Genomic DNA, 25,900 nt, shown 5'->3' with positions numbered 1-25,900 from the left:
TAATTTACATGCACATGAAGGTCTAAAATGAATCCGCACCTCATTAAGGCTTCCATCACAGAAAGCACACTGAGGTAGAGCTCGTCTTAAGAGTCATACATTAACACATTTCCTACCGCACATATGCAGCAGACACACACACACAGCAGCGCGGCATGTGGGCGGTATCCCCAGCGCTATGAAACATCTTGCTTCCCACATGCTTATATAACTCCCTCTCCACCTCCTCCAGCTGATCACTCATCACTTTATCACTTTATCCACCGCTGGGGAAGTAAACCCCCACCCCACCCCTCCACCGTCTCTCCTCTCACTCATTGAACACAGCCAGACGGGCGCCCCTTTGCAATCGAGCTTGATTTCGTTACACTTGCAGCATCAAAAGAGCACATCGGTCCGATGAGATCAGGCTGCAGTAAATCCCGTCTCTAGTGAAGATTTAATGTCGGTAAAAATTGAATCATAAACCTGCGCTGCTTGTGACAACCCAGGAGCTAAAATGTCAGCTGGTGTTATCACTAATATTTACAGAAGGAGAGGGTTCAGCAGCTGCCTGATGTATCACTGAAAATAAAACGCATGAAGAAAGAGGTGAAGATACAACAGAAAACTCCTGTTCGAATTCTCTGCACGCAGTGCTCAGTAATGAGAAGAAATGCCTGGTGGGCATTCTCCACAGCACGGCCTTGGCATCGTTTCCACAAAAGGAAGTTTTCACATTGACTTGTTTTGGGTGAGAAGCCAAAGGACGGAACCGAGTGCTGACGCCGATGTGTGGAGGAACGCACTGACCAGGCGATACAAATTCATTCTGTCACCAAGGTGAAGGATGAGCAGCTGCCTCCTCTGATTATATCTTTTATAACCTCGATTTGTTTTGGCCTAAAGGTGTCTGTTTGACCTTATTGTAAATGACTGAAGTGAGAGACTGATATCATCGGTCAACAAATCCCAAGAAAACACCAATAATCGTAATTTTCTCACCTGATTTTATTATTCCCTCAAACAGCTGAGAGCTGCAGTTTTCAGTAAATACAGTGTGAAGCGGTGTGTTTGGGACTGTTTTCAGCAGTGGATTGATTTTTATTGCTTTTTTGTGCTGCTGTGAGTATTTATAGCTGCAAAATGGTGCATGTGGAGCCGACTCAAAGTTAACTACAGCTGCTCACTGAGAGGAGCTCCCTGAGATGCTTTTTCATTTTAAACTTCCTTTCAAATTTGTTTTTCTCTGCACTGCTGGAGGAGGCAAAAATAGAAAGGATCATCACTTACATTGATGAGCTCGATCTCCCAGATCTTTTTGACCAGCTCCATGGAGGTGTAACCATTGATGAGGAAAGACTTGGTGTAGTCGCCCAGCTCCAAAGACTCCAGCCACTCTGCCACAGATGTGGGGTTGTTGCCATCGTAGCCGATAGGCCGAACCTTTACACAAGAGAGACGGAGATTTCTTTACACTTTTTCCTGGGATTGAGTGAAGGATAACACAAAATACTGTGTCCCAGCTGAGGGACTACATCCTCTGAAGGACACCATCTACAGAGGTCTGCTGGCAAGGATGCACCAACTAGGATAGTCTGTAGAAGATTCCCGCCTCTCATGATGTGCTGTTCCTGTCACTTAGCAACCTGCAGTTGATATTTATATTAAAAGGTTTACTCCTTCATCACTTAGAGTTCAGTGTAGAGAGTCCTACAGCCTTTGAATGAATGCAGGACGCACTCATCAGCCATATTTAAAGGAGCCTTGGAAGTGGACTGCAGTGGCTCCTAATTCCAGAACAATACACTGGCGAGACACAAGTAATTCTTTTGACCTGTTTGAACTGTCCTGTGAAATATTGATCATTTCACAAATCTAAAAAGACACACTTTGTCTTAATGATGGGGACGCACCATTTAGTGTTCATACAAAACAGCTTAGGGAACTTTATCTCTTGTCTTGCACCTTAAACTGAGGACATACTACAAGGTTTAACCTGTGATGGCCGCTCAATCTGTTAGTGTGAGGGAAGCAGACCCGACCTCAGTCACAGTCACTCAAACGTGTTTGAATGTTTTGAGCTGGATCTAGAGGCAGTCGGGTGGGGTGAACTGATCACGACCCAACTGCAAACATGTCTTGCTAACAGCCGAGGACAACAATGGTGAACAGCAAGTGTGGGAGAGTGGCGACAAAGTGAACCGACAGTCGCCCATTTTTTGGACGACAATGGACAAAGTTGGTAAACAACAAGTTGATGCATTACTGCCACCAACTGGCATGTCTGTCTACCCCTTAAACTGCAGTGTTTCAGTCATCATACAAATATCTGCTGAAGCCAGTCTGTTAGTCCCCAGCTTTATAACAATAAGCAGCTGTGCTCTAATGACTGTACAGATCCTGACCCCCTGCACACTTCCTGTATTTCTGACATTGGACTGTTGAGCAGGGGCCAGAAGGAGAGAGGTGAGGACGCTTCAGGAGTGCTCCTCAAACTTTTACTAAAGAATAAAACACCATAAGGAAAGAGGGTAACTGCTCATACTAAGAAGCTTCTGAAAGCCAAACAGCTTCAGACAGCGCTTTTAACAAGCAACACACAACCTCCACCTTCAGCATGTGTTTGTGTGTCTGTGAGGGGGCTGTAAACAACAGAAAAGGTCTCATCTTCTATAGTGTTTGGAAGAGTTAAGCGGGGATGAGAGGAGCAAAATACTGACCGGAAATCAAAGGATTTCTTATTTCTCTGTCCCACACGTTTGATTCACACACACACATTTGTAACATACAGCAGCAGCATGCACACACATCCTTTGTCATACAAATTTAAGCCACTGTGGAAGGATTCACCAGATTCTTGCCTCGTTTAATTTGACGTGCTTTGGAAGCTGCACTAATGTTGCTCAGTGCGTCTTTCATTGAATCCCTCTGTTCTCTCTGGCATCAAGTATTCAGCCCAACATGCAGAGAGAAATCCAAACCACCCACAGAGAGTTATATCACACAGAAACACAAATGTAACAGAGGATTTACTAAATTTTACATTAAACAAAAATGATTGAGAGCAGCTGCTGCCTAATGCAGCAAAACAAAAATGGCAGTGAAGCTTGTTGCAAACATCTTTTGAGGATGTGCAGTACTGACCCTGGGCAGCAGTCGTATGGCCTGCAGGAGGCGCTGTCTGTGGGCAGAGTTGAGGATTCCAATTTCCAGCAGGTCCTGGTCCTCCACCACATTGCTGCCCTGCAAAGCATGACAACAACACACAAGGTTAGTGTTTGTGCAACAACTGAGTGATATTTCACCAAAAAAAAACATGGCAGCCAGGCACTGAGCTTTCCTTCTGGTTTGCATTTTCGTTTTTTTTGTTGCATGCTCTGCGGAACAAGTTTAGCTTATTATTTGGATTTTAGTCTGATTCTTCTGACAACCAGAAATGTGGCCATTTGTTAGCTATAAACATAATGTGATCAAAAGTAAATGGACACCGTTTGTAGCTTTAGCTGGAAATCTCAATGCATAGATGCATAGATCTGCAGCTGATGATCATATTAATCAATCGGTGTATTCTGACATTTTATGGACACATCAGTGGAAAATGTCCTGAACATGTTCCTGTTTCCAGACTAACAATTCAAACTTCCATAGAGCAGATAATGAGGATTTAGATGGGGTGTTTGTCAGCACAATAAAAGCTCAATGAAATGATCTTCACAGTTTGCCTTGTCTGTCCTGACCTCATCACCCTCCATCAGACTTCACAAATGCTTAATAGGCTGGACAGGAAACCAAACACAGTGGCTTTCTGTCGATACAGTGAACCACCCAGGTCTCAACAATATTAGGAAATCAAGTCTGATCCTCTCATTTAAGACGTGTGAGCATCGTACAGAGTTTCACCTTTAATTAGTCTGATGGGAAGCCATAAGTCATGTTTCCTCTACAGAGAGCGAGAGGGTCCTCATGCAGACAGATAATTAAAGGAAAGGAGGGATGCAGTGTGCAGGTAGACGGCCAGAGACTGTGACAGCAGTGAGAAGTAAAGCAAAGGAATCAGCAGAATGAAGAGAGGGACTGTGTGACCGGGCGAACTCAGATCTGACCCACAGCACACAGGAGTGAAGGATTACACTCCATCTGGTCCAACTAATAACACAGATAAACATCCAGGAATGAGGAGGAAGAGCACAGGTAGATACCAGATATCTGCCTTTTTTCTCTCCTATTTCAGTTCCAGGTGACTCTAGGGACCACCACGTCCTCCAAAAGGACGCTCCGCTCTCAGGCTGTCACATTTTCACTGCAGATAGGAAACAGTGAAGTTTTCACTGCAGCTTCCTGAACACGATTCTCTGCATAAAGAAGCTCAGTCTGCGTCCACAGATAAAAGTGAAGTGAGGGGACAGCGGTCACAGAGGAGCACGAGGATTTTACTGCTGATGATCAGAGCTGCTTCAGACGACTGATTCATCCTCATTTAAATAAGACAACGGTGGAAATGTCTCATAATTTTTACTAACACCCTAATAGAGGAAAGCTGAAATACGTGCATGAAAGCATGAAATCACATTTCCCTTAAATTAAAAGTCAAAACATTTGACTTTTGAGTCAACTATGATGTTTTACAGTCCGATTTCACAAGTTTTAAAGCTCTGCAAAATTAAAAATCATCCAAAACATCTTCTTTTATAATGCTTTTCACTGTGCTCTCTGCTGCTGCGTCACTGAACCAACTGTCTGCGGCTAAACTTTTAGCTTCGACACACACTTTTCACCAACTTCTGTGAGCAGAGCGTGGTTCATAGATCAGCTCCCAGGCTGATTAATGGAGCACAGAGCAGGCAGTGGAGTCACCACGCTACAACTTCACAGCAGAGTAATGAGTCACAGAGCTGGAGCGTTGGGGGTGGGGGGGTGGGGCATTCAGAAACATGACTAATTGCTCCCTGTTGGGCTTCTGATACAGAAAGATGGAGTTCCTTAATGTTTGCTCTGCCTCTTTCTCCACCTGTTTCCCTTTCTGTCTTAACAATGCGTTTGCCCTACATCTGCCACATGCAGGAGCCCATGATGGATCAGGGGATAAAAACCCCCTGAATACATCAGCACAGTCCTGGCTCAGCTCTTTCCCTTTTTAATGCTTCATTGTTTATCCCGTATTCTGACAGTAAACGTGCATCATGCTAACAATACATATTGATATGCAGCACTAACAGTGTGCTGATACAATTAGCACAGCCTGCCACCACATCACTTAACAGCCGCCCCATGGTGGGTCAGCACACACACAAATTAAATTCATGCTCAGTGGCAGGGGGGCTGAAGCAAGATTAGAGATGGAGCTAAAACTGATGTTCTGTATTCAGCCATTACTGGCGCTCACAGGCCCCGGCGAGTGATGCAAATCATACGGCTGTGTCTCCGCTCCTTTCATGGGCGCAGTCCTCCCTCGCCTCTTTGCTCTCAGTCCTTTGCCGTCCTTTCTTGCTCTGCTATCAAAGCGGCTTTCCTTCTTCTCTCATTACTTTGTTGCATCTCTCTGACTTACTATTCAAACCTTCCATGCTCTATCCTCACTTGCACTTTTCCGTCTCTGATTCAAATTCTTTTTGGTTCCTCTCCGCCTGTGTAACGAAGCAGAGACGCAAGTTTCTTCCAGAATAAACTTCTTGATGAGGAGGATTAGAGGTACTATATTGAAATGAAATATGGATATTGACTAGGTTCATTCTTAATAATGTATCTGCTGCCTTTGTAGTTATCTGCTGGTATCCGGTGCACACTGCAGTAATTCATGACACTCTATCCTCTAACTTCTGCTGCCAGCTTGAGTTCTGCACACCCATTCATTTCAGTAAACACCTCTGCTTTCCCTTGGCTTTGCTCTTTTATTTCATTGTGTTAAATGAAACCACTAAATCCAACAGATTTCTACAAGCTCAGAGAGTGTGTCTGCTGTTTTTGTTGCAGGTGAGAGTGAACACACCATGCATGATACTGCATCAGATTCCTCCTCATCTCTGCTGGTGTTGTCATGCAGCGTGTGAAGGTTCTCCTCACCTCAATGTCATCTGGACATTCAAATACACAAATATTTTCACAACAACATGGCAGCTGGAACCAACAAACTGAAGACCAACCAGTCTGCACGTGGTGAGAGTGAAAAGTTGAAACATCCACAGATCAAATACAGACTCCTGATCACCTGCTGGGACGAACAGCAGAACATGGTGGCTATGTGTGAGGTCACACACGCTCACATCATTTTTTCTGCATCATCAATCCCATATTTACTTGTAAAACATGTTGTATCACCAGCAGCTAGTAAGTAAATATTGCACCTGAGGCTATATTGTTGGGGACCATTGTACACTACTTTCCATGATGCATTGTGGGATACATTGAGAGCACTATACGAAGTCAAAAAACTATCACTACACAGGCACTGTTTACTGAGTAGAGGGTCGACACAGTCACTGCACGTGCTGGTTGGTCATTGACTTGGTGCTGTGTTCAAGTGCAACGTTTTGGCTCAGACACATGAGGCCTTCAGCAGGGCTGTTTGGGTTCACTGCTTTTACAGAAAAAGGTTCTCAGATGAACTCACTTCACATAAACTGCAGCTATAAAAGTGAGGGATAACAAGCACACACATACAGTCTGTACAGTCATTTAAAATGTTTAGTCTCCATACAGTGTCCTTCATATTAAACACTTGTGACGGCTCCACCCATCAATCTATCAGCACGTGTCCTCTGCTGGTGAAGAGACAGCATACCCACTCTAATGGCCCACATTAGCAGTGAATACTGATGGTATATCACACACTGATACATGTCAGACTCGTGGTCAAATTCATTTGCAAACCAATTAGTTCTACAGATGAACTTGAAGTGGCCCTGAGAACAAAAAGCTTTTATTTGTTGCTCTTTAACTGGATCTCTGTTGCCGAGTGGAGCTGAAATGAATTTGACCCGACTCTCTCCTTGAAGGATTCTCTAATAGAGCTCTGAAAATGCCAACATAATCCCTGCAGCCTGTTCCTCAACTGCATTAATATCAATTTAAGGTGGAGCCCCCCCCCCCCCAAGGTCACAAAATGTCTTCCTGTTTAGTCATAAAGAGGATAAAAACGCAGCTTGGCGAGTCGGAACACCGGCAAAACTTTCACACCCAGAGCGAGCAGCTGCACACAAAAGACGCTTTGAAGTCACCGTGATGTTTGCAAGGCTGTTTCATCTCAGCTCTTTTCAATATTAATTGTATCTAAAGGCATTTCAGAGGAGACGGCCAAGCTTTTAAGAATCATCTTTAGACAAGAGGCCACGAGAGCAGAAAATCCCCAAGTCTCTCAGAAGAACTGCCATAAACTGTTAGTGACGGTAAACCTGCGGTGCAAATAAGAGGAGCACAGACACATGTGCCTGGACACTCACTGCTGCTGCAGTGACTGCTGCTCTGAACACATACAGGCAGCAGGATGCTGATTTAAGACAAAGATAATCTTATATATGATATATTTCAATTAAAATGAGAAGCTGCACTGAAGTGAGGGTTCATACACTGCAAGACCTCTATGCACAAAATACTATTTTCGCAGCCTGGTGAAGTAAATATAAGACTGACGTGGAAAAACAACACAGTCTCATAGTTTTGAATGTGCACGCTGACACACATCGGTATTTACCTACAACCTTGTTTTTTTTAACTAAACCCAGTTCAAATAGAAGTGATGTCTGTGACAGTCATGCAGCAAAAATAAAGCGAATGTGTCATATGAGGGGCACAAACCCAGGACTTCTGGGTAAAGGTCTGCTAGGTGTTAGATCCATCCACCGCCCCTCCTGCCTCCTGAAATAGACTTTCACACATTTATAACTAACAAAGAGCTACATGTTTGAGTTCTGAATGGACTAAAGCTCACACTGATGTAAAAGACAGTGTCTCCTCGAGTGAGAGAAAACCCAAAGTCCTAAAGGACGGGCTGTCAACTGAGGTGCAGTGTCAGTGGACACCATGGCTGAGCAGTTCTACTGACACACTCTTTTATTCTTTACTTAACAGAGCTGTTAAGTAAAGACATATTCAGACAGATGTGAGTCACACAGACCCACACAGAACCTGACATCTTCAACAGTGCCAGAAAAAAGGAAGCAGAGAGAGAGAGACGAGGAAAGAATGCTGCTGCTGTGTATTAAAAGCTGTCTTGGTTTGGTTATTATGCAAAAATGATCATTAGTCACTGATGAATTTTCATAAATGAGAAGACATGGCGCCCTCTTTCTCTCTCATATACTGGTGCTTAAAACCAGAGCATGTGTGCAAAAGGTTTGTCCAGTAAGTGACCACGTGTGGGAGAAACACAAGGAAACAGAGAGATTCTGTCATTTCATCCTGTTGCCAGGGTAACTAAAGGAACAGATGCAGGTCACAGTGAGTGGAGGACCAGAACGGACTCATACATAAATTCATATACAGTAGATGTGAGAGAGACTGCAAATTGAGGTGTCTGGATGTCATGTGAAACCCCCCCCCCCTCACTCGTGGCAAACTCCAGAGAAACTCATCCCGTCAGCATCCCTCTTTCTGCCTCTGCTGCAGTTTCTCCCTCTCCTCCCCTCTTTCTCTTCATTTCCTACTTTATTGTTCACTAACTCTATCTTGCCATGATATCAGTCTCACTAACACACACACACATACGGCAACATCAAAAGAGTTTCCAAATGTGAGTTTCTCCTCCTCCTACGTCATCAGAGAGAAAGGCACTGTTGGATCAAACGGAGGAGATGAAGCCTTTGCACCATGATCTGCAGGCTACAGGTGGTTGTGCGCACAAAACCATGAAACAACAACATCATTTCAACACACAAATGTACAAATGTGAGCATGACTGTGTGCAGTTTGTTGCTGGAGCTGGATTTGTGCTGTGGTGGAGATATGGTGCTGTGCGTGGGAGGACCTCACATGGCATCAGCGGGGAGAGGCAGCAGTGATGGGAAGGAGAGGAAGGAGAGAGAAAAGGATACAAAACCCAATAAAGAAAAAGATCGCTGATGCAAAGAAAATGAGGAGTTACACCTAAAGGAACAAAGCTTCAGAGAGATGTTAAAGCTCAAACATCCTGTCACAAACTCATTAGGATCACCGCTGCCGCCTCCTTTTCCTCCCAAAAAAGCTCATGAAAACACTCACCATGAACTGGACGTTGTCAAATCCATTGGCCAGCAGGTGGTTCTCGTACTGGACCAGACCGATGGAGTCCAACCACTGGCCCACGGACTGCAGCGGACAGCGGGGACCTATGAGGGGGTGGAGGGGCAAACGCTTCAGTAGGGAGTAGCCATCCACACGGTAACAGCGGCAGTCCGGCTGAGACAGCTGGCACTGCCACATCATGTTATGGCGGGCAAAGTGGCTGTCGAAGGAGCCCGCCATGCTTTTGAAGAGTCTTTTGGCAAGGCAGCAGGAAAATGAAGGGAGGGAAGGTGGAAGGGGGGAGTGGGGGGTGGGGAGGGAGAGAAGGGTGAAGAGAGAAGAGGAAGAAGAAAAAAAAAGGAGGCTAGGCTCGAGGCATGGTGAGGATAGAAGGGGGGGTGGGTCAGCATGCAAAGGTGCCAGAGGGTAAAGTGTAGCGTCCAGATGCTGCTCTCTCTGAATCCAGCCACAAGACGAAGGAGAAGAAAAGGGTGAAGCAGGAAGTTGTATCCAGAAAAGACCTTCTGTCCTGGGGGTTAAATCCTGCCAGAGGTGGGTGATGGATGAGACCAGAGGCTTAGATCCGCGAGCGGCTGTGTGTTTGTTGTGCACAGCGTAGCAGCAGCCGCTCTTCTTTCAGCTGTTGCGCTTGCTTGGCTGCTCTCCTGAGCTTGCGTGTGTGCGTGCGCGTGTGTATGTGTGTGTGTGTGAGAGAGAGAGAGAGAGAGAGAGAGAAAGAGCGAGAGCTGCCTGCGTTGTAGATTTCTCTTTATCAAGTACTCCCACTCTCATCTGTATGCTTCTGCAGCCTCCTCTCTCTCTGTCTCTCGCTCTTTTCTCAGAGCACCGTTCTCCTGCTTCCTTCTCTCTCTTTCTGTCTCCCTCTCTCTCTCTCCTACCTCCAGTCTATCTTTTCTCACTGTCGATCGTCCCCCTGCTCTGCCGCTCTACATATATCTGGCTCTCTCCGCTGATAATAGCATCACAACAGCTCCAGCTTCTTTGTCTGCTAGCCTAGCTCCCTCCCTCCCACACAAACACACACACACACAAACCACGCTGACTGCATGCATGCAGCCGTATGTACTCTATATGTGTGTGTGTGTGTGTGTGTGTGTGTGTGTGTGTGTGTGTTGGTGGGGGGTTAGAGGCTGCTTTGGCACATGGATTTCTCCATGTGGTAACCATAGTTAGAAGCAGCTTTGCATTCACAGAGAGGGGAGGGGATCAGGAGGTGGAGGGTGGGGGAGTTAAAACAAGGAGAGGAGGATGGATGCAGTAAACAGAGATGAGTGGAGGAGGAGTAAAGGTACGCAGGTGAAGAACCTTGCAAAAAACAGGGTTTCTATGAGCACAGTAAAGTTACAATTTACATCACAGATGACCTCAGATATCACACACATTCACTCAGAGAGCTCCACAAATTACAGCTAAGGTCTTCATTTTATATCAGCAGTATACATTTTTATTACAGCATCTCTCTGCTATGTGTCTCCACTGCTGCCTGTTTCCACTCCATGCCCTCCTGTGGTTCCCAACCTTTGATTTTTGCCTTAATATAAAATCGTGTCTGAGCTGCCACCTAATTTAGAACAGATAATAGTAGCAATCATGCAATAAATTGACAGCAATAATCAAAAACAGAAATGGATTTTTTCTAAATATGAATGCTGTGAAAATTATGTTATTATGTTTACTATTCTGGCTAAAAGTGGAAAAGTTTAACTCTGAATCCGCTACATTTGAAAGCTGATGGTGTCAAAATATGATTTGCAAATGTTTCATATAATTTTTACACATTTTTATTCATAAAACAATTTTAAGGAAAAAGATCCTCAAACACTGATACGATCATTGATAACGTGGCTGAAATGATGGACTGAGAGCAGCAGAAGATACTTCTTATAACCTGCAGTGGAGAGGAACTGTTGTGTTTGTGTGAAGGTGAGAGGACACAGAGGAGGAACATGTCTGAGCAAGAAGCACAGGAGCAGCAAATGTTACCAGGGAAGACTCAATCTGAACACCCTGCTGGTGCTGTGTGTGTGTGTGTGTGCTGGTTATTTTCTGAGTATCACACAAAAATGTAAAAACATGCTACTAAATACAAACATGTTTCTTGGTGCTGATTCTATTCAATAATTCTTTCATTAACAATGAAAAATGAGCCATTTTGTATTGACTAAAAATCCATAAAACTGATCATTGATCTAAATGCAGTGGTTAGCATGAAGGTGTCAGCTGTGGAGTGTGCACGTTCTCTGGGTTCAACATTTACTGTTGAGCACTATCTTATCATAATTCAGACATGGCAGCCAAACTATAAGAATAAGACCTGTGCTATCATTTAACAGGATGTCTCCTTTCAGTCAGATTTAATCACACACCCTCCCTCATTCACATGTGTGTGTAGTTTACCTGAGGTGTCCTTCTTGATGTCCAACCCGCTGCCTATTCCTGCCCCGATGGAGCTCATAATCTTGTCGATCTGAACAAATTTAGAGAGAGAGAGAGAGAGAGAGAGAGAGAGAGAGAGAGTCAGAGGGATGTACAGCCTGCAAAGGATTGTTACTCCCAGTAATAAGGTGAACCCCTATTTCTGGATCCAAGTGTCACATAACGTGATCATTATGCCAGCCAGACAGCTCAATGTCAGCCGTCCCCCCTGTGAATAAAAAAAAAAAACATGGAGGAGCGGGAGAGTGGAAGTCAGCACAGCAGAGATGAAGGAAGAGTGAGAGAGTTACTGTGGCTTCATTAGTGTGGCTGTACCTCGGTCATCCCTGGCCCTGCACAGGGCACATCCATGCACCCTTCAGCACCGCTGGCTTACTGCGGGTCAGGGAAACCTGAGTGTTTAAAGGGCCACAAACACAAACACTGTTTACGAGCTGACGGACCGTGAAGGTGGCCTTTATCAACAGCCAGCGAACTCTGCATGTCACTGCACACGAAGCCTGGAGCTGCTGTTACCTGAACCCTGCGAGCAAAGGATCACATCTGTGAGACTTGCGACGCTCTGACAAGTCACGATAAGCTGCACCACAGCAAAGTGTTGCAGACACCAGGCCGCACAAAGCAACAGAGCAGGGAGTCAGTTTGCATACGCAGCCCGACATCATGCATCTGCCTCACTGTCCACACAATATGACAGTGTATCCTGACAGAGAAATAAAAGTAACACAGATGACTCCGTTGTTGCACATTTTAAGCACCACTGCAGACCTTTTCTCTGTGAGGATAAATGCAGGTGTGATATTGTAGCTTAGCCTCTGGTATATGAGCTAATGCTAACCTAGCTTGGATGTAAGTAAGCATCATTGGTCCACTTTGATTGTAAACAAGCCACATCTAACAGTTACATAGTCTTCCCAGAAGATGAAGGCTAACTAGCATGCTGACACAGATTATAATTTTTTGCTGCTGCTGCTAAGGTTGGTCCCTTCTCTAGTCTTCCTACTGATGCACCACCTTTTTTAAAAGTTTTGCTTCACCTGGTGCTGATAACATGAATCAGAAGTAGCTCAGGTGTTGATTTAAATGTTTTAAGTGTCAGCATTTGACTGCTGGTTATTAATATTTATCTGAAAAACATCAGCAAAGGTTTGAACTTAAAGCAGATTAAAGAACACATTAGCATCATATATATCGGACTAGCTTTCAGGCTGTTGCACTAATGAGTGTGTGTATCTTCTGACTGTCCTTTGTGCAACATGCTTTCCTGAGTGTGCGCTACAAATAGACCTTTGTTATTTTCCTCTGAAATCCCCGTGCAGTACATCACACCACCATTTCCCCGAAGCCATCTTATCTCTTCCTCATGTAAGCATGCAATTAAAGAGTAAGGTCACCTTAATTGCTGAGAATTGTGGGAAATTTCTATATGGTAATTCATCACCATCAGCAAGTTAGGAGCTGTGTTGCGGAATTAATGAACATGCTCATGTAAATGTGAAAAGACGTGCACAAATGGGTTTTCACACACACATCATTTTAAAAATAGCGATGCTCATTAAGGCATCTTCGCCATGATGTGTGACTTTTCTGCAGGGATTCTTCATTTTCAGGTGCACAGAGGGGACACATGTAGTGTCTTGTGTTCTTCTTTAGAATCTTGATTGAGCCTAAATGTTGGATAATGAGCTGCTTATGTCAGGGAAAACCTCTTCTCACCTCTTCCCACTCTGCAGTGAAGGAGGGCGTCCTCTCTAGTCTTCCTTCAGGGCTTGCACCTTCATGTGGGCTGGGACTTCCAGGCCCCTGGCCTCGTGATCCAGACCCCCAACTGTGCTCCTCCTAAGACAAGACAAACACCAACCGCACAAGAAGAGACACCATCAGGGTGCAGAGTTTGGTAAATATTTTAGCTTTAAATACACAAAACAGATCAAACTGTTTGGATGACAAACTGTCCTTTCAGTGCTGATTAATATTTCATAATGTATTGGCAACATGTTCATCAAACAGACTGATTTAGATTGATGATTTATTCACAAAGAATGAATTAAGTCTCAAAAATGTGCTGCACTGCATGGAACACTCTGGCCCAGATTTATCTAATTGGCTGGACCCCTTTTTTTTCTGTTTCTGAAGTCACATGATGCATTAATTACATAAATGTTTATTAATAATTAGTGCTATAGAAACTTTTATAGAAGGAGAAAAAACAGCCGCTCTCACCTGTATGGGAGACACAGCCACCAGGTTAGAATCTGACTTGGACAGAGACTTTGACAGCTGCAGGTCCAGCACGCTGCGTGGCATGGACCTCATCCTGCCCAGGGTGCACGCCCTCTCTTCGTATCCGGCCCCAGAGCAGCCGTCCTTGGGTACACCTCCTGTCTGGATCCCCTGCAACTCTGGGACTTCTCCGTTCTGTGCAGAGGAACACGAGGGCGGGTGACCTAGCGTGGACCATCCATGAGGTGGATCTGCCTGTTCACAGTTCTTGGGTTGAGTCTGGTCCTGGTTCACCCTGGTGTGGAAGATAGTCCGGTATACAACCTGCGGCTTCTGGGGGCTGTCGGCTGACCTCTGAGGGGATGAATCACTCGCTGTCCTGGAGATGACCTGAGTGGGGCCTCCTCCAATCACGATGCTGAACTCCGGCGTCTGCAGCAGGCTGCTCTGGACGTCTGTGGACGGATATTTGAAAGGTTTGGGGCTGTAAAGGTGGTACGGTGTGTCGGGGGGGTCACAGGCTGGGGAGGATCCATGAAGAAGGCCTGCAAACTCCTCGGGGATGTGGCTCTTCCTACGATCCTCCAACAGAGGGTTTGATTTGGAGGAAGAGCAGAGAAGAGGAGGAGGAGGAGGTGGGTCTCGCTGGTAAGGCCCGTCGTCTGCAGAGAAGACACAAAAACACTGACTGATTAGCATTAAATCAGACAGATGAGCTTCGTGCACACACATTATAACCCTGTCACAACTGTGATACAAAAAAACAAAGACAGAAATTTACACAGACTGCACAAAGCACACAATAATGTTTAAGTGTTGAATAAAAAACTGATTAAACAACACAACACAGAGAAGAAACAGCTTAAAAAAACAAACACACTAAACAAGCACAGCTGCAAATAGGAAGATAAGAAGGAGGTGATACATCTTCTGCTCCCCCATAGAAAGAGGAAAATACTCCTGACTTGGATTTTACACCTCTGCTCCTTCACTATGTGGCTGCACATGTTGTGTGTCTGAACTTGTGCACGTATGCGTGAACTCCCCAGTAGAAGCTCGCGGACCATTGACTTGTTTTCAGAGGCGTGCCCGCTGTCTGTGTGCAGCCGGCTGAGAGCTTCTGCTTTTGATTCTCCCCATGCAGCGTTTGTGTAAATGCAGATGCATATCAGTGTCTGCTCTGTCAGTCTGTGTGTGTGTGTGTGTGTGCGTGCAACTAAGGTCACAACTGGTCACAATATTAAAGATGTGGTATGAGATGCAAAATAACAGGTGCGCAATTCACTCGTCTTCTGCTTTGATTATTTACTTCACTTCACCAGAGCACAAATCAGACTGATTTCCTCCATATGTGACGAAGGGGCATCATCTTCATCACCTTCACGTGAGACTCAGGTTGCAGAACAGCTTCATTAATTTACTTTAAGTCTTAAACACAGCGTGACTGGAACCACATAACAAATTAATGTGAGTTATTAGAGATATAAAGGGATGGGTGGATCATGTGGTCACACTCATGGTAAATAAGGATGGAGGAGGAAGCTATATCTCCCTGGTATTAGTGCATCTTCTCCCACTACCCAAACTAAAGAGACGAAAATGACATCTGTAACCATGGTAACTGAAGACAAGATACAAAAATTGCCTGTGGTTTTGTTCACTAAAACTAGTGAACTACATGTGACTGGTAAAGCCTTTGGTTAAACTGCTTTCTGATGCTAACAGAAGCTAACCCAAAGAATGATGTGTGTGTTCCTAAAACACAGTCGTCATCTTTATCGTGTGACCTGAAGCCACGAGGGCGACAGTCTGCACTGATAATACACATCAAATCAACTTTCATGGCTTGCTGCTTTTCATAGAGCAGGTTTAGTGTGTAGTTTAGTGTTCATCCAGTGCAGTGCATCCTAGTACTTGTATGCGTTGCATGTTTTAGATATGTTATATCTAAAAGTTTAAAATCGCTGCAGCTGGACTTATGCTGGAGTTTTTCTGAAGAAGTATCGCCAAACCCCCGACTGACCCAGACCATGAAACTCTGCTGTGGTTTTAACCATTTGTATATGTCTTCAACCATCATTTCCCATTAACAACACTGATAGGACATCTGCAGAAATGTGCCAGGTAAAAACAGCGATGGGTCACCATGCTCCCCAAACACACACACACTCACTCTGATCAACAACATTATAATTCTGTACAACATAATAAGCTGTCTTGTCAGTGTGTGTCTTTGTAAGTCCAGCATCGACCCTTCTCTCTCTGTTTCCTGTCACGGTGTCTTAAGATTGTGTACCAGGCCATGTAAACAATCTAACCACTGATGAATATCTCTCTCTCTCTGTCGCGCACACACACGCCTAACAGTCTCACAATCACAGAGGCTTGAATGAACAGAAACAGTGCCTGTCCACTTTCACATAAATGCTTCAGTCTTGTAATCAAAGCTGTCAGCTGAATAATTGCGTGAACCCTCACTGCCCCACACACATACACAGACGCACACACACAGTCTCTCAGCCAGTTTTGGTGCTTCCTTGGGTGCATCCAGCCACATTTCCATAAGCAACAATTACATAAGACAACACACAGCTGAGCACACAACACTTGGCTGAATTTGTCCTGAGAAAACCCCAGAAGAGTGACTAACTGAAATCACTGTGATTAAAGCAGTCCTCCACACACTGCGACAGAACAAGAGCTGAGCGCCAGTCCACCAGGAGAGAAGGCATTTCATTTGTAAATGTAGCATTTTTCACTGCTGTCTGCTGAGCTTTGAACAAACCAATTAACAGTTCTCAGGTAATTTAGGCTGAAAAACATGAGTCATCCTGGAGAGTCATACACAGACTGAAATGTCATAATTTCCAACACAAGCTGAAAGCTCTTCAGGTACCATTAAAAACACACACAGGACAGAGCAGGAGTGTCATCGCCTCATATGCGAACTGATCATCCACAACCTGTAATACAAAGAAGAAGAAGAAGAAGAGGGTTGTGACTCCTCATCACTCTCCTTTTGCTTCTCTTCTTTTTTTAAAGGACTCATTGGCAACAGGTGAGCCTGTCGGTAACCATGGCAACAGAGCCAGCCCCAGTCTCTGACTTTCGGGAGAGTGGGGCTGGCTCTGTGTGTGTTTGTGGTGGTCAGACACAGCAATCAAAATCAGCAGGTGTGTTTGTGATGACATGAAAAAAAGAAGAAGAGCTGACAGTAAAGGGTGAAGGAGGAAAAACCAGAGAAATTACAAGCAATAATTTCCAGAAAGTTTCTGGAGAAATATAAAATTCAGCTGAAGCATACTGACATAATAACAGCTTGTGGAAGCTCAATCACAGGATGGAAACATCACACAGCGCTCGCCTGGCAGTGCTCAGGCATGAAACTCTTCACTCCTCTCTTCCTATTCTGCAATAAGAGTCGATCGCTCTTTCTTTATGTTGTTTTCACCTTTATTACTTTACCTGACTGGCCTCTGTGTGTGTCTGTGTGTGTGTTTGTCTTACCTGAGGATCCGAAGATAATGAACAATCAATGCCGCATACATTTAAAGTCAGGCACCGCCCTGCTTCTGCTGAAAAGCAGCAAATGTCAGAGTCAGATGGTGAAAGAGGAGCCACATCACTCCACCTGCATTTTTATTGCGACACACACACACACACAAACACAGACACACACAGACACACACAGACACACACACAGGCTGCAGCATGCAGCAGCACAGCCCAGAGCGTGATTGGTATTTGGATAAGCTGTGCTTGTATCCAAACACAGCAGCAGTAATAAGTGTGTTTGTATGTGATACAGTGAAGAATGGAGTGGTCTGTGTCACTGAACACAGCACAGACACATCTACATTATTGATTGACTGATAAACTGAGAGGTAAAACCTCTTCAGTTGTGTACTTCCTCCCACGTCTCCGCAGAGGACGAGGAGAGAAGAGGGTGGGAGGAACAGAGTGGGTGGGAGAGGAATAGATATGAAACCTGAGCTTTTATTCAATGTACCTAAGCACTATTTATAGAAAAAGAAAATCATGAAATGCATCATTTCATGAGCATCAGTCGGCCTGCCTTTACTACAGAACACTATACTGAAGTATAATTTAACCCTAAAGAAGTGCAGAGCATGTCCAGGATTAGGACAGAAAAAGTGACCAAAGAAAGGACCAGTATAAAGCATTTATTATATAAACAAAAAGAAATAAGATGTTTGATAAATTCTAAATAAATAAAAAAGATATATAAATAAATTAATTAAAAATATCATTAAAAATCTCTAAATCCTAAAAACTGTTGCCTAAATGTGGCCTCTGTATCATGACTTTGTGGTAATGAAGGAGCAGAGCCGCGAGGCTCATGAAATTTTAATGATAACTGAAGGAACAAAAACTGAATATAAACAAGTGTTAACTGCAATGAGATGTATGAAAATCTCTGAAAGATTGTAAAGGCAACATCCAATCATTTACATGTGAGAGCTGCAGAACAGGCCCCTTCAAGTGTTGTTGGAAGCATATTAATCATTAAAAAAAGGCCTTAAAGTCTATAATTCAAACTGAAATCATGCTGCCTATCACTATAAACGGCCTCTTCTGCAGTCATTGTATATTAATGAAGGATCAGGGTGGACACAGCCAACAAAAAGCAACATACATTAACCCTCACATGCTCCTTCAGGGACGTTCTCAGTGTCATGACGTTTGAAAACTTTCTGTGTGTGTGTGTGTGTGTGTGTGCAGTTCTGTTGGTGATGGTGTCAGATTAGTTCTGTTCTATTCAGGGATCACATGATGCCACTGAGCACATGACATTAAAGACCTGGAAGTGGAATGCGGGGATAATTGACATCATTAGCTACACCTGTGCTTACCCAGCTCTGCCATGGGCTCCACACCACCACAGACCACTGCTTACAGCTCTACAGTCAGACTGAAATCACCCAGTGTGATCACATTAGACAGAAGATTGAATTTCAGAGTGGTGGAATTAAAGTCTGCAGTCCTTCATACCGCTCCATAAGTGGAAAGCTAATATTATCAACGTTTTGCTTCATACATTGTCCATAATTTACATATCCTAATTTGTTATGAAATGTTTGCTCCATCGGCAGAAGAAGAGGAAAAGATGTAGAGCTGAGGCGAATAGAGCTGCCACCGAACAGCACAAGAAAGGTTGACAAATGTCAGTGAGGTTGCGGTAGGCTGACCAGCAGTGTGAATGACAGGCTGGTAAAAGTGGAAATAAGGGAGTGACAGACAGAATGAAAGACTGAGTAATGGAGGGAGAAAGAAAATGACAGCTGGAGGTTACATGTCAGCAGAAAGAAAAATCTGAAAATCTGCTGTTGTACAGCCAGATGATCCTCAAGGTCCACTAGAAGCTGTGTTTCTCATTTAGCTAGCTCATTTAATATTGATTATCACAGGCAATAATTCATTAGCATCCAAAAAATTGATCAGATGGAACTTATTATTAGAGACACTACTCAGCAAGCAGCCATCATCTTTTTGCAGATAATGCCTAAACACAGCAGAGCGTGTCTACGAACATCACACCGTCCTCTCACACACCGGTGTGTGTTCCTCTGTGTGTGTGTGTTAGTAGGAGAAGGCTGGGAGACGATCCAAACATCTGATAGCGGCGTGCTCGTCGCTCCGTCTCTTGTGGTGCTGTGCTGACTGTTATTAAAAACTACAGAGTAATATCTGAACTGTCAGTCATCTCTGAGATTAAAGACTGAGCCACAAAATCAGGATCGGCTCCCTGAGCCTTAGGCGCTAAGCTAACATAAGGTTAGCGCTAGGCTATGCTAACAAAAGCCACATCCACACAAACGGCACCACAGGACTGTTGATGACAGGAAGTGAAGTCTGGGCGATTGATTGTACGAGTGTTAAGGCAACAGGAAATTGAATGACTTTTATGAGAAGTGCTGCGGGAACGCCCCATTCAAGTGCTGTTGGAAATGTCACAATCATGAGCTAAAGCCCTGAAAGCCTTCGTCTGACGCAGGATTGATTTCATCAGTCTCCACAAATGGGAACGAGTGTTTATTAATGAGGGCAGCTTTGACCCCTGTGAACCTAAACAACAGGGATTTTTACAAAAGCCTCATATTCCAGGAGCTGTCTGTGGAGCTTTATGAATTCAGAAGGACTAAAACTCAAAATATGAGTCATTTTGCTCAAACATTGGGATTTTTTTTTCTATTAATAGGAACCCACAGAGGCAGTCTGGGCATCTGCCTTCTGGATGCCTCCTATAGGAGGTTTACCGGGCATGCCCAGTTGGGAGGAAAATAGGGGCCACTCTGCAGATATTGAATTTACACTTTCATTTCTAATTCAAGTATGTAAAGGGTTTATTGCCACGGCAACTGGCTCTCCTTCAGCTGTAACCCATTTCTCAAGTCTCCCGAAGACGGGAGTGACGCCGGTGTGTGAGACAGAAGAGGTCGGCAAGAGGTGATCAGAAATGCATTAAACTCTGTCTCAAAAATCATTGAAATGATTCTTTTCATATTGCTCATCCTTCATTTTAAGCTGAACAAGTGTGGAACCGCAAAGGTCGAACCCGGCGACATGAGGTGGGGGGGTGCTCCTGTCACCTAGCAACCTGGATACCTGGGTAATCATTTGCATCAGCAAAACTGAGGGTGAGTGTCTCTACAGCAGGCAGCTAGCAGAATCTGATGGCCCCCACCTATCAATCACAGCAGCCTTTTCCCTATTATTATTGATGATTTAAAAAGTAATCAGTCAGTTTTGGAACCTGCCTCAAGTGGCCAATTAAGGAACTGCAGTTTGTTTGTACAATGACCAGTCTATGAGAGTCACAAACCTATTATTTAAATGTCTTCTGACAGTTCATGTCTCCTTGTTGTGATGCTTTTTGTATGGAAGTAGATCATGCTGTGCTCATAGGTTTTATACAAAGCACTGTATATGAAGACTAAGATGAATGTCATCAGCAGCAGTCTCTCTGTGCATCTGTGTTATTTTCAGTTGTGAGTCTGGATGTCTGTGTGCGCCTTTTTTGTGTGCTCACTGCTTCCAAACATGACTCATCATCACCTCAGGTCCTTCTATTCAAATCTGAACCACAAAGTCGCATGAAGGGTTTGAACAGAAACACAGACGGGAGGAGAGAGGAGAGCAGTTCAGCTAATGGCTATATGGTCTTACAAAGTAGAGGAACAAGGAACGACGTTCATGTACTTTTGATGATTTTGATGCGTACTTGTTTTTATTTATGGCGACACAGACACACAAACACACAAACAGCACATGTAAACAGTCTCTAGCTATTGTGGCTGCACTGTGAAGCTGTGATCAGGCGCAGCAGTGGCTTTGATAGAAATACTAAGACTCATAATCACAATAAGATCACGATAACATGATGCTAACACAGAAAGCTAATTAACGCTAATTGGAAAGTCCTGAGGTGGATTTCAGTTTCAAAATGTCATGATTTTGGTTCAGAAGCACGGAGCAAAAGGGGGAGGCATGTTGTGTCTCAAGTGAGGCATCTAATCAGGATGCATTCTGAGTGCCTCCCATAGGAGGTTTACTGGGCATGCCCATCTGGGAGGAGGTTTGAGGTCCTCAGTTTGGACCTAAAAACGTATATATCTCATAATATGAAAAACCTCTGGAAAACAACACCCAATCCACAGCCTCTGCCGTAATGCGGTCGCTGTACCGGTCTGTCGTGGTGAAGAAGGAGCTGAGCCGAAAGACGAGGCTCTCGCTCTGGGTCATGAGCTCTGGGTAGTGACTGAAAGAATCAGCTCGCGAATACAAGCGGCTGAAATGAGTTTCCTTCGAAGGGTGGCTGGGAACTCCCTTAGAGATAGGGCGCTCGGTCACCTGAGAGGAGCTTGGAGTAGAGCCGCTGCTCCTCCACATCGAGAGGAGCCAACCTCCTGGACGCCTCCCTGGGGAGGTGTTCCGGGCATGTTCCACTGGGAGGAGACCCCGGGGAAAACCCAGAACACGGTGGAGAGACTATGTCTCTCGGCTGGCCTGGGAACGCCTCGGGATTCCCCCAGAAGAGCTGGAGGAAGTGTCCCTGCTTAGACTGCTGACCCCGCAACCCGACCCCGGATAAGAGGAAGAAAATGGATGGATGGAGAAAACAACATACCAAAGACCTGCATGTTGTGTTAACTGGGGGTTCTTACGTGGCTGCAGGTGTGAGTGTGAGTGGATGCTTGCGACTGTGTGGCCCTGCGATAGACTGGCGACCTGTCCCGGATCATCACAGTTTAGATCAGGCAGACTCTCCTCCATCTGCAACAAGCTGTTTCTGTGCTGGCCGACGATTCTTCTTATTAACAGATGGTACATGCACTTACCGACATGAACACCGCCACGTAAACACTGCCAGTGTTAACACCCTGAACCACTACCGTCGTCTCCCCTTGTGAGGACTACATAAAAGTCAGGAGACCTTTAGAGTCCATAGCATTCAGCCGTCCATCAACCGAGATCAACTGAGATGTTTCAGTGTCTTGAATGCTAAATCCAACCCACAGCACTCATGCATGTCCTCAACTTGTCTCATTAGCTGCAAACTGCCTGAGGTGAAAACCAAATGAAACAAGCACAGAGAACCTGTGATCAGACCGTCCTGCTCATTAATGAAACCGTGCTGTTAATTAGAGCTACATCTCTGAGGGCGGAACAATTTGGAGAGGACACTCTACACCTGAGACCGCTAATGTCCAAAGGCAGGAGAGTCTGATACGACTGTGAGTGTGTAACACGTCTCCATCAAACTCTGAGTTATAGTCATACTGCATGGCTTTGTATCTACCTTATATAAATATATTTTCTCCACATTCTCCCTCCTCCACCTACCATTGTCTTAAAAGCTTTTATCCGTGATTGGTCCTCTCTCACCGCTGAGTGAAAAGGAGAGCTATAATTTTGTCACATCTGCCTTCTGCTACACAACTGGGGGCACACATTCAACCTGGAGAGAACAGCGGGGAACATTGCTGTCATTTTACATAAGTGGAGAGAACAAGTCTCCAGAAGGCACTGCAGCTATTTTGCTTGAGTGCAAAAACATTGTGTGCATGCTTCAAACGTTACATTAAAAATATACATGTAAAGAATCCAGTGAAAAATGGCTTCACCGATGAGCCACAGCAAAGGATGGGACTGAAGCAGTGGAGGTCTAATGCACTTCAGTCCTTCAAGTAAACACACAGCGAGTGCTGCACTCAGACACACACAGAGAGCAGCTGATCGCTTTGCCATTTACAGCTCATTAACTGATGGAGATCATCGATCACTCGGCTCCATTAGTGGCTGTTTGCATTGTAAAAACCAAATCTCTTTGACAAAAATGCCTCAGGAGAATTTCCCTGTCCGAATAAAGACACTAAAACTCTTATGGACACACACACAGCCTAAACACCGCTGAACAAAACTTGTTGATCAGATTTGAGGGTCAGAAGCTCCACATAAACGCTCTCATGGGCAGTGGTGGAAAGTAACTAAGTATTTGTACTTTGTTTCTGTACTTAAGTAATTTTTAAGTATTTTTTTACTTAAGTAAAAATAACAGTGCATACTTTATACTTTTACTCCATTACATTTTGCAGCTGTTACCTGTACTTTCTACTCCACTACATTTCTACAGTGTTTGTAGTTACTTGTTACATTTGATGAACACAGTGCTGGACTGATATGAGGTCAGACTCTGCATGGAGGTGGTGTCACGCTGCCAGCTGTGTTTCTTTAATGAGCCCCAGTCATGATGCCGGTGCTCTGGCTCAGTTAGCTACTGTCTGCTAACACAAGTCCATCCATTAATGTCTGATTAACATGAATCATAACATTAATCTACAGCAGGAATACTGACACAGTAAAAATGCTGAATGCCTGTTTTTTTATTAGCAGCCTCTCTGTTCACTTCATGCCCACAACCTGCCTCATGACACACAGACCTGTTCATAGCTGCTTCTGGACTAAAAATGTATTAACTACACATTGTCCATTTTAATTTTAAGATGATTTCTTTGATTATTTTAACCTGTTCAGATATCCTTTGCAATGGAAATCAATAGTATATATTGCATGAGTACTCTTACTTTTAATACTTTAAGTACATTTAAAAGTAAGTACTTAAGTAGAATTGTTGATGCACTTCTACTTTTACTTAAGTATATATTTTGCTGGGTAATGCACTTTTACTTGAGTACCAAGCTTCAGTACTTCCTCCATCACTGCTCATGGGTGACATGTACAGAGTTTTGTTCAGCTGGTAACGATGCTAATGACAAATAATGACAAAAGCTGAGGGAGCAAATCAAAGCAGTGGAACTGTGAGTTGTGAAACCAAAACAAAGAGCTGAAGGGTGCTAAAATATTCCAGCAGAGGAGAAACAGTTGCTGAGTGACCCCCCCCTTTAACAATATATGACTCACCTGAGCCTTTAATAACACATTATTATAATCACTGCAGCTCTAAATGTCATGACGACTAACTGTTAAAAACACAGACTGAAACAAACTGAAATTTGCATTTAAATGGCATTAAAATAACGAGCTTTGAAGTTTTCCAGAACTAAACAGCTTCCAGATGAATAAACAGAGACCTGCAGATTTGTGCCTGTTTGTTACTGACTTGTCGCAGGGGGCACTGCATTATTCATGGAAGACAACTGTGCCGACGGTTGCGCTGCTTCTGCATTAACACTGCATTGCACTTGGCACTCTGCACTGAGGGAATATCTTCTCCAGTGATGGCCAGCACTACATAAAGCTTTGCATTACGTCGGACGACAGTCGAACGTGGTGATGGACGGGGTTATAAATAGTGCTGCTTTGTGTCCAGCTGCCCACGCAGGTAGCTGTGTGGTCTGGTGGTGATGGTGTTGGGGGGGGGGGGTTGTTAGATCAATGTCAGGATTTTTAAGGACAAAAATGAATGCAAACAGAAGAGGCAGATGTGGAAGTGGAAGGAAGGAAATACCTTTTATGGAGTGTTCCCTTTTACTTTCTTGTTCTCATTTCTCAACCCCCCCCCTCCCTAAAATATCACTTCATTTTCTCCATTTTCCTGATTTTGGTTCTTGATCGCCCCGCTCACCCACTCTTTTTTATTTCACTGGCATCCTTTGAATTCTGTGACTCTTTGCCTTCTGTACCCACATACATCTATACACTCTCTCTCTCGCTCATCCTCTCTCTCTCTGTAAGCCACTTGTTACCATAGCAACCCCACAATGGGCCTTATAAAGCTAATAAGTAGAGAGAGCAGGAGGGATGAGCGGAGTAGCAGAGGAAGACGGAGGAGGGAAATAAAATAGAGAAAAAAATTAAATGGGAAAAAAAATGGGTGCCAATCTATTCTAGTGTTGGAACTTCAGGCAAGGAGAGCGAGCGAGAGACACTTAAAGAGACAGCAGAGAGAGAGAGAGAGAGCATATATTTAGAATATTGGCTGTATCTGGAAAGTGCTGTTGTACAGTGTAATGATTACACATTCATTACAAGTGGACAATGTTTCCTCTACTTGCAGTCTGTATTTAGGGCCCGAGCACCGAATGGTGCAAGAGCCCTATTGAAACCCTTAGGATTATTATTTTTTTTTTTTTTTTTTTTTCCCCCTCCGAGATCGCATTTTTGGAGGCCTTAACATGCCCAAAAACTCACCAAACTTGGTAGAAAAATTCATTCGCCCGAAAAATTTTGAAATTTGCTGACTTTTGAAATGCACATACAAAAATGACTCTATAGCGCCCCCAACGCGTAGCCCCTCTGGCCGGTTTGACACAGGATTATGAAAATTGGCACACATATGTATCACCTCAAGACGCACAAAAAAGTCTCTTGGACCCCCCCTCCAAACCCAACAGGAAGTCCGCCATTTGAAGGTTTGTGGCCATTTTTGGCGATGTGTGACCCTGCTGCCAAACTTTTCACGCCTCGCATACTTCAACGGATTGAGCTGAAATTCGCCGTGTCCACTCAGGACACCATAGGGAATAGACGCATTCCAAAACTCTTACAAAAGTCTGACGGT

General features: G+C 44.3%; 1 protein-coding gene across 6 annotated transcripts in view; it reads right to left on the bottom strand.

Moving 5' to 3' along the window:
• The window catches only part of anks1b (ankyrin repeat and sterile alpha motif domain containing 1B), a 169,154-nt gene that overhangs the window by 30,596 nt on the left and 112,658 nt on the right, over positions 1-25,900 (bottom strand). For all 6 annotated transcript variants that reach the window (XM_028422409.1, XM_028422381.1, XM_028422373.1 and 3 more), the window contains 6 exons: positions 13,858-14,519; positions 13,351-13,473; positions 11,596-11,665; positions 9,175-9,281; positions 3,127-3,225; positions 1,273-1,425 (listed from right to left, as the gene is read on the bottom strand). In XM_028422409.1, coding sequence (XP_028278210.1) covers positions 1,273-1,425; positions 3,127-3,225; positions 9,175-9,281; positions 11,596-11,665; positions 13,351-13,473; positions 13,858-14,519 — 1,214 coding nt within the window. The remainder of the gene's footprint in view (positions 1-1,272; positions 1,426-3,126; positions 3,226-9,174; positions 9,282-11,595; positions 11,666-13,350; positions 13,474-13,857; positions 14,520-25,900) is intronic.

Source organism: Parambassis ranga, chromosome 2 (genome assembly GCF_900634625.1).
Source record: "Parambassis ranga chromosome 2, fParRan2.1, whole genome shotgun sequence".
NCBI classification, from domain to species: domain Eukaryota; kingdom Metazoa; phylum Chordata; class Actinopteri; family Ambassidae; genus Parambassis; species Parambassis ranga.
The sequence above is the reverse complement of the archived record's forward strand: the minus strand, read 5'-3'. Positions and strand labels throughout refer to the sequence as shown.